Raw genomic sequence first — 13,484 nt, 5'->3', positions numbered from 1 at the left:
AGCCTGTCACTCAAACGTGAAGGATTTTGTTTTCACCACGCACCACGCAACCTGCAGGCAACACGTCCACAAGTCACTTGTCCTCAGGAATTAGTAATCCAGTTCCTAAACTCTTGACGCCGTGTAAATGTCAGCTGGTAGATTGCTGCATCTATAGAACATGGCCATAACATGACACTGGACAACACAGTGTTTTCAGTCAGAGGCTCCGTCAGCTCCCATGCAATAAAGACCGTTGCAGGAGGTCTTTCGTGCCCAGTCGCAATAACCATGTGAAAAGAAACATTGTTGATATTTATTTGATTTAACAGTCAGTTGTTGACTATTAGACAATTAGGCTAATTCTATATATAGCACTGAGTCATAACGCAAGTTACAGATAGACGTTATGATGTTCCGGACCTTTGCTTGAGGAAACTTTCTCTAACTGGACGTCTTTGAACTTTAACTGCACTGCACACAACTACACATCTTTCAGCTCCTCTGATTGGTTTGTGTGTGTGTGTGTGTGTGTGTGTGTGTGTGTGTGTGTGTGTGTGTGTGTGTGTGTGTGTGTGTGTGTGTGTGTGTGTGTGTGTGTGTGTGTGTGCAGGGTCACCCGGGCTCAGCTGGAGGCCCGGGTCTTCCAGGGATGGACGGCTGTAACGGGACCAGAGGAGAGCGAGGAGCTTCTGGAGCTCCAGGACCACCAGGCCCTGACGGAGAACAGGTATGCAGACAGACAGACAGACAGACAGACAGACAGACAGACAGACAGACAGACCCCATATGGAAGAGACATAATATGTGCACATGTAACATGTACATACATACATAGGCTACGTACCATATAATTGGGATAAATAATATCCCATGGTGCGGGCGGGGCGGATCATGAAAATAAACATAGTATTGTATCATTAATGAGGAACATTTATATTAATTAAATTCTAAGAAGTCTAAGGGCGAGAATGACATTGCTCCGTTTCTCCTAGGTCTTAGTGCTCATCTGGATGCCGCTCCGCTTGTCATATATTTAACTTAAAGGAACACTCCGCCCATTTTCAACCAGCTTTGTATCATTAGAACATCAGTAGCATATCAGAAAACTGTAAACGGTTTTTGTCATTTAATTTGACAGTTATTGAGTGTTAAAGTGTGGACCAGTGACATCACTGGTCCACACTAACTCAAATTAATAACTCATTAACTCAAATCAACTCTCAATAACTGTCAAACTAGATGAATGATGAATAGTTTGACAGTTATTGAGAGTTGATTTGAGTTAATGAGTTATTAATTTGACTTAGTGTGGACCAGTGATGTCACTGGTCCACACTAAGTCAAATTAATAACTCATTAACTCAAATCAACTCTCAATAACTGTCAAACTAGATGAATGATGAATAGTTTGACAGTTATTGAGTGATGTCACTGGTCCACACTTTAACACTCAATAACTGTCAAATTAAATGACAGACTTCAAAACCGTTTACAGTTTTCTGATATACTACTGATGTTCTAATGATACAAAGCTGGTTGAAAATGGGCGGAGTGTTCCTTTAACATTTATTTCTGGTGAAATTCCATCTGTATGGAAGACTGCTCAGGTTATGCCCCTGTTTTGTGTACTGTGTATAGTGTCACATTTTCTGTTGTGTCTGTGTTGTTTTGTGTTGCAGGGTTTAGCAGGACTGAAGGGACCTGCAGGAGACCCATCCATCCATTTCATACAGTACCCTGGACTACCGGTAGGTACTGCTGTACTACAGTACATGCTGCTGTACTACATGCTGCTGTACTACAGTACATGCTGCTGTACTACAGTACATGCTGCTGTACTACATGCTGCTGTACTACAGTACATGCTGCTGTACTACAGTACATGCTGCTGTACTACATGCTGCTGTACTACAGTACATGCTGCTGTACTACAGTACATGCTGCTGTACTACATGCTGCTGTACTACAGTACATGCTGCTGTACTACAGTACATGCTGCTGTACTACAGTACATGCTGCTGTACTACATGCTGCTGTACTACAGTACATGCTGCTGTACTACAGTACATGCTGCTGTACTACAGTACATGCTGCTGTACTACAGTACATGCTGCTGTACTACAGTACATGCTGCCGTACTACAGTACATGCTGCTGTACTACAGTACATGCTGCTGTACTACAGTACATGCTGCTGTACTACAGTACATGCTGCTGTACTACAGTACATGCTGCCGTACTACAGTACATGCTGCTGTACTACATGCTGCCGTACTACATGCTAACCCTGTGACTTCCTGTGCTAAACCTGTGTCTTCCTGTCTGACAGGGCGATGTTGGAGTCAGCGGGCTGCCTGGACTCCCAGTGAGTACACACACTGCTCATACTAATACAACACACACTGTGGGTCATTCTACAAGATGGTGCTATTTCCAGCCCCCCAAAAAAGTTCATCAAGAAGAGCAAACTTTTTTTATTTTATTGCCAACATGAAAGATCTGTTAAACCATCAAGAAAAACACATGTTCCGACCTCATGCATACAATCCTTAATATTAGCCAATAGAGACACTGCGGAGCGCGTCATCATTCAGAAACCACGCCCAAAATGGGGGAAAACACATACTCCCGTCCAATCCTGGCCTTCTCCTATGTCGCGTGCATGGTCGGGTGTTGATCAAAAAGATCGTATATACGGAAGATGAACACTGCAACTTACTTCATTGACAGCAACATCCACATTTTTCTTCTCGCCAATTCTCAATGGCTTCCTTGTTTTCCTCGGGAGTACAAAAACACTTTAACTGGCGATTTTTTTTACATTTGTTGTCTGCGCAGCCCACCACACAACAGCTTTTAGCTATGTTTAATTCAAGAAAAATGACGCTAGTGTGTGGAAATGAACTGAGCTTTTCCCCCGTGATGGGCGTGGCCTATTTCATGCAGTGTCTCTATACCCATCACAATAAAACGTGATGGGGTGGTAAATTTACTCCTAAAATGGCCATTCTCCCTGTGACCTTACATGGAATGTATTCACTTTGAAATGTAATTTTCTTTGCATTAAAGGCCCATTCTGTAACTTCTGACTCTTACTCTGACTCGTGGCCATTAGAGTAACTGCAGTCAGCAGCATGTGCTCGCGTTGGCGCACGTGCGCTGTACTCACACGAGCCCAGCAGCTGCCTGGCCAAAACAGTGACAGCATATACTCTAGGTGGTGCTGTTTTGCGTCGTAACGTTAGCTAATAAAAGTCACTTGAAAACGGCAACCTGGACAATGTATCGTCCAGATCAGCCTCGAGACGGCCAGGAAGGATTCTGGACGAATTGTTTTGGCTTGTGTTGGCTGTGGTAAAGTGGATAACTGTATTCTAACAGCATGAGCCAGGAGCTAAATGCTTACTTCCCCTGGGGCTGTTGTGAGCTGGACACGACCAAACGAACAGGGACTGCAGTCAAACGCGATTTTCCATAAGCATACACAAGACAGTAACATTAGTGGAGCTTCTGGGTGGTAAATCGATTCGCTATATTAGTTAGCCCTGTTAGCAAGCAAGGTAACGTTATCTAATAACCAGCCAAAACCACAATATCGCAAGTCAATACATTTGTCACAGTCATTTTGTGCATCACTTTTTGCTCCAGCCAGCCGTTTATTCTGGTAACAACACAGAGGTATCAGGTCTTCTGCAGTAAGGTTTGTCGTAAACAGCAGCTAACACAACAAGCTAATACAACAAGGTAATACAACAAGCTAATGCTAATGTAAAAGGTCCCCCCATGAACCGAAAACACGGCCAGATAGGCTTCACCAACATAAAAACTTTTTTTTTCTTTTGCTGTGTTGCTTTTTTACTGGACTCTGTGTTGTTGCAGGTTGTTTACTGATGTTCGTTGACTGCATTAGCTAACGTTAGCTAGCCTGTGTATCTTCTTCTTCGCTGGTGTGCTGAGAGGCAGGCTCGTGAATGCGCAGAAATGTCACATCTGCCCGATTTTCCGGGGAAATCTCGGCCCGAGTCCTGCTGAAATCTCCAGCACAGCACATGAACGGCTGGACGCAGAGGGACGCGGCTGCTCTAACTTTTTAACTTACGCTATGGAGCATTCACTCATTTCTAATGAAAAAACACTTTATGCAAATTAATTTCTTCCCAAATCTTACATAATGGGCCTTTAATAGTGTATTTAAATAGCATTAATAGTGCACTGTCTCTAGGGGGGGCGGGGTCTCCCAGGTCCCATGGGTGCTGTGGGTGCAGTCGGACTGGATGGAGCCTATGTGAGTCACAACAAACTGAGATAAGCCTGATAAGGAAATACACTGTCTCTATTCCTGCTTGTGTTCTATTACATCTCATGCCTACGTCGCTGTGGATAAAAGCCTAATGTTATACATCATTTATAGAAATCAGATTAGATAAAACAATGGATATAATACAGTCAGAGTATTTATAGTTATAAAATATACGGTGCGAATATTTACAGTTGTAAAATATACAGTTATTGTACAATATTTACAGTTATAAATTGTACACTTAGAATATATGGCTGGCAAGTACAGATGTAGTGAATAAAGATAATGATGTCTGTCTCTAGGGTCTCCCTGGTCTGACTGGTTCCAGAGGTCCACCTGTAAGTCCTACTGTCTCATTATGGAGTATACTTTGTACAAACTGGTATTGTTATTGTACTGTGTAGATCTTAGTATAATGTACAAAGTGGTAGTGTTATTGTACTGTGTAGATCTTAGTATAATGTACAAACTGGTAGTGTTATTGTACTGTGTAGATCTTAGTATAATGTACAAAGTGGTAGTGTTATTGTACTGTGTAGATCTTAGTATAATGTACAAAGTGGTAGTGTTATTGTACTGTGTAGATCTTAGTATAATGTACAAAGTGGTAGTGTTATTGTACTGTGTAGATCTTAGTATAATGTACAAAGTGGTAGTGTTATTGTACTGTGTAGATCTTAGTATAATGTACAAACTGGTAGTGTTATTGTACTGTGTAGATCTTAGTATAATGTACAAAGTGGTAGTGTTATTGTACTGTGTAGATCTTAGTATAATGTACAAAGTGGTAGTGTTATTGTACTGTGTAGATCTTAGTATAATGTACAAAGTGGTAGTGTTATTGTACTGTGTAGATCTTAGTATAATGTACAAAGTGGTAGTGTTATTGTACTGTGTAGATCTTAGTATAATGTACAAACTGGTAGTGTTATTGTACTGTGTAGATCTTAGTATAATGTACAAAGTGGTAGTGTTATTGTACTGTGTAGATCTTAGTATAATGTACAAAGTGGTAGTGTTATTTACTGTGTAGACATCAGTATAATGTACAAAGTGGTAGTGTTATTGTACTGTGTAGACATCAGTATAATGAACAAAGTGGTAGTGTTATTGTACTGTGTCAATATTGTGTCTCCTCTCCTCTGTATTTTAGGGAGAAAAAGGAAGATCCCTCCCTGGACAGAAAGGAGAAGAGGTATTTGGGCACTCTTCAGATGATCTGTAACACATGGTCTAAGCGCAGGGCGCAAGTGCGTTCAGCGTTTCTCCAAGTCTTTTGTTAGTTACAGGACGTATAAAGTAAGGCAAAGGGGTTGCATTCACAGGTGTGTTTTGGGCATAACTTGAACTCAACCAATCAGTGTCACCTCCCATTCCCTTTAAAAGCCAGGTGCACTTGCACCTTGACACATTGCTATTTAATTGGCGGATTCGGCACATCGGAGAAACATGCGTCATGGCCATAATTTGCAGTGCCGCCCCCTGCTGGCCATTCTAAAGAATTCTGCTCACACACACACACACACACACACACACACACACACACACACACACACACACAGACACTCACTACTCCCCAACACTGTCAATGTGTATATTTTGTTCGTAGTAATAGTAGTAGTAGCAGTGCAGTGGTCCCCAAACTTGGGCTACAGTACTACAGGGGGTACTTCAGAGAAAGGGGAAAATGGAAAAATGTAAGAATAAATCATGAAAATAAATGAAATGTTGAAATCAATCTGCTCAGGAGGCACTAATTGCAACTCTTTTACTCCATTTCTTATTTTGTAATGTTATATTCTTCAAAAGGTGGGTCATCATTCATTCATTGCATCATAAGCTATAGTTTTTCTTGCAGTTTTCTAAGCAAAATGTTGTAGCCAAGGGAGTCCTTGGATTCAGAAATCAGGGAAAGGGGGTACTGAAGCCAAAAGGGTTTGAGACCCACTGTACTACTGTAATACTGTGTGTACTCCTCAGGGGGACCAGGGCCACTGTACTACTGTAATACTGTGTGTACTCCTCAGGGGGACCAGGGCCACTGTACTACTGTAATACTGTGTGTACTCCTCAGGGGGACCAGGGCCACTGTACTACTGTAATACTGTGTGTACTCCTCAGGGGGACCAGGGCCACTGTACTACTGTAATACTGTGTGTACTCCTCAGGGGGACCAGGGCCACTGTACTACTGTAATACTGTGTGTACTCCTCAGGGGGACCAGGGCCACTGTACTACTGTAATACTGTGTGTACTCCTCAGGGGGACCAGGGCCACTGTACTACTGTAATACTGTGTGTACTCCTCAGGGGGACCAGGGCCACTGTACTACTGTAATACTGTGTGTACTCCTCAGGGGGACCAGGGCCTTCAGGGCCACTGTACTACTGTAATACTATGTGTACTCCTCAGGGGGACCAGGGCCTTCAGGGGCCTCCCGGGCCCTTTGAGATTGTCGACCCTCCGGAGGAACTCTACATCAAAGGAGAGCAGGTGGGCAGGGCTTCAGTCTCTTCCAGCCAATCAGCTTACAGCTTAATACAACCGGCTGTACCTCTACTGTGGTTCGACTGGTTGAATTCTGTTGTTGTTGTAGTAGTAATACTGTACTTCAGCTGGAGCTTATTGGGGTTCTGCTGTGGTTCTACTTTGATTATACTGTCAAATGCGATATCGATGATTATGTCGTGAGTATGCTGGTATTTTTGGCAGTATAGAACATTGCCTGGTTTCTGTCCTACAGGGTCCGCAGGGGGTCAAGGGTTCCTGTGGCGGCCCAGGACTGGCTGTAAGTACTTCAGGTTCTAACTGAACAGGCTCTATCTGAACAGGTTCTATGTGAACAGGTTGTGCAGGTTCTATCTGAACAAGTTCTATGTAAACAGGTTCTTTGTGAACAGCGATTTTAAACATCTACGGGCTACTTTGTTTTGAATGCATTTGCAATTGCTCAGCTGTGATGTCACTGGAGCAATTGTGATCTTATCTTAGTCACAATTTGTGACGGAAGGGATGTAACCGCTTCCAAAAGTGACTTTCTGTGCGTATAGTCACCTGAAAAGTGAGAGCGAGATGTACTCTAGTCAGTCACCTGAAGTCACCTGGGCGAATCCATCTTGTGCTCGACTGTGATGTCATCAGTCAGTTGTGATGTCATCAGTCATGTCACTCGAGCAACTGAACTGAACTGAACTGAGTAGCAGTTAGCAGCATTTGGAGTAACTTGTGTCTGTGTGGTTTCAGGGTTTGGATTCCCTGCCAGGGATCAAAGGAGAGAAGGGAATTGTGGGATTTCCTGGACTCAGGGTAAGTTATGTTGTATGTTAGAGGTCAGGAATGAACCCTCAACCCTGTCAGTGCCTTGCTCCAGAGGGAATTGAACCCTCAACCCTGATGTTTCCATTAATTCTTCACATAAGAAAATAAATCAACTTCCTGAAGTATTTACAGTATCTGTGTGTGTGTGTGTGTGTGTGTGTGTGTGTGTGTGTGTGTGTGTGTGTGTGTGTGTGTGTGTGTGTGTGTGTGTGTGTGTGCGTGCGTGCGTGCGTGCGTGCGTGCGTGTGTGTGCGTGTGCGCGTGCGCATGCGTGCGTGTGTTTCAGGGCTATCCTGGTAACCCTGGTCTTCCTGGCCTCAGAGGACTGAAGGTGCATCACCCAACACACACCTGGGATATGTCAAAGATTGGCAGCAACACAGATTTTGATGAATGTTTAAGTGTCAGATTCAAGCGAAAATCATAGAGGCCATAAAAAGTGCATAACGAGCCCCAAAACAGCACACACTTTTTGCAAAAAGTGTAGCTATGGCTTGATGTGTGTTTGTTTGTTTGTTTGCAGGGAATTCTGGGAGGTCCAGGTCTTCCAGGTCTTATCGGAACAGAAGGTCCTAAGGTCGGTCGGTCTGTCTGTCTGTCTGTCTGTCTGTCTGTCTGTCTGTCTGTCTGTCTGCCTGTCTGTCTGTCTGTCTGTCTGTCTGCCTGTCTGTCTGTCTGTCTGTCTGTCTGTCTGTCTGTCTGTCCATCTTTCTGTCTGTCTGTCTGTCTGTCCGTCTTTCTGTCTGATGGACGGCCTGCCTGCCTGGCTGACTGACTGTCTGTCTGTCTGTCTGTCTGTCTACGTGTCTGAACAAGACACACCAAAGAGTTATTAGACTCTGTGGGCCCTGTCTTCGTACACACGCTAGTTAGCGGCTGCGTGGTGTTTAGCGCCGGGCAGTAGCACAATGGAGGCGTTCCGAAATCGTCCGCTATTCTCCGTGCCCCGCAAAATGCCACTTGCGTGTGGCGCAAATGCATTTGGGCGGTCTTAACCACCTAAAACAGCCCTAACTTAAGACACCTGTCAATACAAAAGCACCCTAAACTTAAGGCACCTCTCAATACTAAAACAGCCTTAACTTAAGACACCTCTCAATACTAAAACAGCCTTTAATGTCTGTCGGCTCCTAGGGCATCATGGGAGATCCAGGCCCCAAAGGCCACACAGAGTACACAGAGGTCGACCACAAAGGTAAGGATCCATACTCATTGATTGATTGGTTGGTTGGTTGGTTGGTTGATTGATTGATTGATTGATTGATGTAACATTTCTTTATCTCCCTAATGATGTCATCAGTGTATCCCGTTTACATGATGTCATCAGTGTATCCCGTTTACATGATGTCATCAGTGTATCCCGTTTACATGATGTCATCAGTGGCGGCTGGTCACTAGAGGGCGGTAGGGCACCCCACCCCCTCCCTTGCTCTACCGAGGGAGAAGAAAGTCCACCTTAAACAATGCCTTAAACATGTTAAACACAGTCTAAATGCATTGGATAAATGGTAAATGGACTGCATTTATATAGCGCTTTTATCCAAAGCGCTTTACAATGTGCCTACATTCACCCATTCACACACCGAAGGCGAATTTGGAAAAAAAATGTGGGGGGTTGGAAGCCAGATTTAGAGGAATATCTCATTTTAAATGAACAGACTGAGCAGGTGTTGCAGATCACAGCGCTGGGCTACGTCCCTCCGCATGTCGACCCCTGCTCTCTTAGAACTAAGCGAGGTTTCAGGTCCCACTCTGGCAGGAGGTTATCACCAGTCGACATGCCAGAGGTCCGCATCCCACACGTGAGATCCCGGACGGAGCCCCCAAGTGTGATGGAAAAATTGCTGAAATGCACTGCTGATCCATCAATAATGAGATACCCGTTTCAAGTGTATTTAGGAGGATTTATTCTACGTTTAGATCTGTGCACAGAGTCTCCCCCTGACGCCAATTTGTCAGGAAAGAGCCACGAGTCATTTTTACAACTCATCATATACTGAAACTATGGCACCCGCCCCCCCACCTTGGAGGGCAGTACTTTTCCACTGTCTGCTTCCAGTGTGATTCACACAACTTCTGTCCACTCAGTACATTTCCATGACGTCAGTAGTCAATCTGATGTTCACAAGACATAACAATCCACGTCTACTCACTCAAGGCAAGATACATGTTCTCCCTATACAGAATGTTCTGCAATGATGAAGAGCATAGTTCACAATCTTAGAAGGGCCATAGATCATAAGCAATCAATCAATAAGCACTCAATCAATAATTTACTATCACAGTGTAACCATAAGGCTATTTTCCAAACTGCTCTCAGCCTCCTGGAAAGATCCATAATCACCAGACTAAGTACATTGCCACTGCCCAGGCTCAATGGACTTGACAAAAAAGGGAGACCACACGTTTCAAAGCAATGTAACACAATGTTTATTTTGGCTGGTATTGCCTTTTCAGAAGGTAGAAATCTTTTCTCTTCCATTAGTCTCATCTAGTGTCCTCTAGAGCAGGGGTTCCCAACCTTTTTTGTGCCAAGGACCGGTAGATACATGGAAAAAAAAGTCGCGGACCGGTTGTCAATTTTAATGGTTTTAGTTAGTCCCGCGAGACTTTCCTGACGAGAGTTGTGTCTCACTGACCCGACAGGCAAAAATGGGATGCCTGTAACTAGTGAAAAGAGCCCGGGGGAGAAATGCAGTCTGATCGTTCCTTAGGGAACAGTTTATGACGATATGCGTCGAAAACGGGAATAAAACTGTCTATTTAAATGGAGGAAAAGCATGCTGCCACTTGGCCCCCACGGAGCTCCATTCTAGGACTGGCTTGGACGCTATTGATCTCAAAACAACGCCTAGGACGACAAAAAACGCTGCGGAGAGCACTGGGTGAGTCGTCAGATCATAATTAATGTGAGGGCTGCAGGTAAAAAAAAAAACGAAATTCTCCTTTAATCCAAACCTAAAGAGATGTGATGTGAGCCTAAAATGATGGTCATCATCCTCAAATTGTCCCATATTCCGGGGACACAGTTTGAAGAAGATGAAGATGCATGCTACAAAAATGAAATTTTAAGCCACAAGGTGGCCAAGTCATTGTTTGATTTTTCGTATAGTGCCCCACTAGGGAAAAAAGGTACCAGCCACCACTGGATGTCATCAGTGTGTCTCCTTGTTATGATGGCATTACTTTATCTCTCCTTGTTATGATGTCATCATACCTTGTTAAGATTACATCACTGTGTATGATGTCATCGCTCCGTGTCTCTGTGGTATGATGTCATCGCTCAGTGTCTCCCTTGTATGACATCATGACTCTGTCTCTTCCTGGTATGATGTCATCATCTGTCTTCGTGGTATGATGTCATCATCATGGTCACTGGGGTCTGTGTGTGACGTGTGTCTGTCATGTGATCGTCATGTGCCCTCCGTCCAGGCTGTGGTGAGCAGAGTTTAATTTAGATTAAAACTCATTAACACTTAATGTGAAATGCAGACTTTGGGCCTGTTCGATTACGTCTACTCTTTCTTACTCTTTCTAACTACTAATTACATTTAGTGTATAGTTTACACTACAGTATACAGCCATGCATCCCAGAATGCATCTCGCACCAGCCGGAAGTGAGAGTGCCGCAAATATGGCCGGAAAGCGTGGGTTTTAAGGCTGAAAATTAATAATTTTTTTAGACAAACGTAACAATGTAGATTCCCATTATGGGGTCAGTTTATCAAAATAATGCCTATTTAGATTTTTGGTTTTCGAGGACCAGGGACTGACCACTCAGCTGATGCCAAGCCGATTTCAGAGCACCTCGGCTGGACGACATGACAGCACTACCTCTTGGAGCTAGCTCTATTATGTAACCAGTGATGGGCAAGCTACTTGGAATCTAAGCTAATTTACAAGTTACTCTACATTAACGTCACTACATGGAAGCTATCCCCAGAGAAATGTAGCAAGCGCTACGAGCAACATAGCAAAAGTAGCTTGCTACATTGAAGCTATTTTTTTTTTTACATTGAATCAACTTCATGGCAAATCAATGTTATCTCAGTCATCAAGAAAGACTTTCACAAATAGGCAAGAAAAAAAAAGCTCCATTCCATGTTATTATAAAACAAACTGAAACTCCCATGCCACAATATTATCAAAATCAATATGGTTCATGTATGCAAAATAATTTTGAATAATACAATTAATGTTGATATCATTGAACCAAATGGTAAGATAGGGGTGACGTCAAACAAAACGGAAAATTTCAAATAATGTTCCTATACCTCATTTTATAGTTTATAGTAACAACATATAGCCGAGTTGTCATCTCGACTTCATCTTACTGTGTTTATTTCTGTGTTTATTGTTTTTGCCCTTTATTGTACTATTCTTATTGTATATTTGTGCTTTTACATGTTAAGCACTTTGGTAAACTGCGGTTGTTTTAAATGTGCTATACAAATCAACTTTGCCTTGCCTTGCAATAGGTATCAGTAAGTGACGTGGCAGGTGTGGGCTGGTGGGGACTGCGTTGCGGCAATAAAAGTTTGTTGATGTGCAGATGTTGCTGCTATTACCATTATTATTATCATAATTATTATCATTATTAGTTGTAGTTTTAGGTGGTCTTGGTAGTAGGTCTGGAATTCTCAGAGCCTGTGTTGAGTTTCACACAAGAACAAAAATGCACTCTTGATACAAAATCGATCCAAAACCAACTATTTCATTATTTCACTTTTTACTTCAAACTTGCTCAGTGTTGAACAGTAATTTCTTACACATGAGATTACTTTGAGCCTTTTAGCCATATTGTTGCCATATTCTTGTTTTAGAAGACTTAAGCTTAATTTATACTTATTGTAACGTATCCGTTATCTCATGAGGCAGAGGCTTCTTGATGGTACAAGGGTCTTTATTCACAGTTAGTTATATTACAACTCTCAGCGGTTGTCACGCTCAAAGCTAGCAGCTTTCCCTCCAAGTAGTGTGTGTGGACTGACGCGCATGCTCAGTTCACTCCAGAAGTATCCCCCCAGCATAGTGTTCCCCCAATACAACACTCCCACACATCAGTTCCTATCTGCAGTCGAGACACTACCAATGCTCACCCCTGTATGTGTACTGCTGATTCGCTACATACTCCCCGCCCAACAATAAGGTCAACGCCCACGTTGAGAACACATCACACACCCCCTTGTACCAACATCTTTTTTTTCTTTTAACAGCTTCTTTTTTTTTCAATCACAGCATGTTGCCCTCTCCGACTTCCCCACATCATCTCCCCCACAATATCTCATGTCATGCACCTTTTTTTTTTTTTACTTTCTGTTACAACAATACAACATCTCCAACCACCATCTCCTCCTTTTTTTTTTTTTTTTTTTTAGTACAACTCAAAGTTGTGGAATCGTCCTGGAGCCCTTGGCTCTCTCCGTGGCCGTGTTAGTCTCTGTGAATCTGTCTGCGGGGCTGATCCCACCTCCAGTGTCTCTGGGCTTTCACGCCCCTGGGTGGGGCCCGCCCGGTCATAGCCGGACGCCCCTCTCTGTGGGACCAGAGTCCTTCTTTCAGCCGGTCTAGGTGAAACCGCCGGGCGGCCGAGATCTGGGGGAAAGGTGCACCCCCCCCGGTATGGGGCCAACCTGTCTCTGTGGAGTACCTTCCTGCCACCAAGTGGCATCTGCACTCGGTACACCACTTCCCCCATTCTCTCCATGACCCTGCATGGGCCTGTCCAGTGACAGTCCAGTTTAGGGCTACGCCCTTTTTTTCTCTGGGGTGTGTACACCCAGACCAACTCCCCCCCCTGGAAATGATTTCCTTTTGCCCTCACATCATAGTTCCTTTTTTGTTTCATGCCTGCTTTCTCTAGCTGGTTCCGAGCGAAGTGGTGA

General features: G+C 43.6%; 1 protein-coding gene across 1 annotated transcript in view; it reads left to right on the top strand.

The window, feature by feature from the left end:
• The window catches only part of LOC310776650 (uncharacterized protein), a 68,936-nt gene that overhangs the window by 19,127 nt on the left and 36,325 nt on the right, over positions 1-13,484 (top strand). Inside the window, exons 7-18 of the mRNA XM_083636822.1 lie at positions 593-709; positions 1,662-1,730; positions 2,311-2,346; positions 4,204-4,266; positions 4,584-4,619; positions 5,435-5,476; positions 6,694-6,774; positions 7,025-7,069; positions 7,525-7,587; positions 7,886-7,930; positions 8,123-8,176; positions 8,734-8,794. Coding sequence (XP_083492948.1) covers positions 593-709; positions 1,662-1,730; positions 2,311-2,346; positions 4,204-4,266; positions 4,584-4,619; positions 5,435-5,476; positions 6,694-6,774; positions 7,025-7,069; positions 7,525-7,587; positions 7,886-7,930; positions 8,123-8,176; positions 8,734-8,794 — 712 coding nt within the window. The remainder of the gene's footprint in view (positions 1-592; positions 710-1,661; positions 1,731-2,310; positions 2,347-4,203; positions 4,267-4,583; positions 4,620-5,434; positions 5,477-6,693; positions 6,775-7,024; positions 7,070-7,524; positions 7,588-7,885; positions 7,931-8,122; positions 8,177-8,733; positions 8,795-13,484) is intronic.

Source organism: Poromitra crassiceps (assembly GCF_964638095.1).
Source record: "Poromitra crassiceps genome assembly, chromosome: 5".
Lineage (NCBI taxonomy): Eukaryota > Metazoa > Chordata > Actinopteri > Beryciformes > Melamphaidae > Poromitra > Poromitra crassiceps.
The sequence above is the reverse complement of the archived record's forward strand: the minus strand, read 5'-3'. Positions and strand labels throughout refer to the sequence as shown.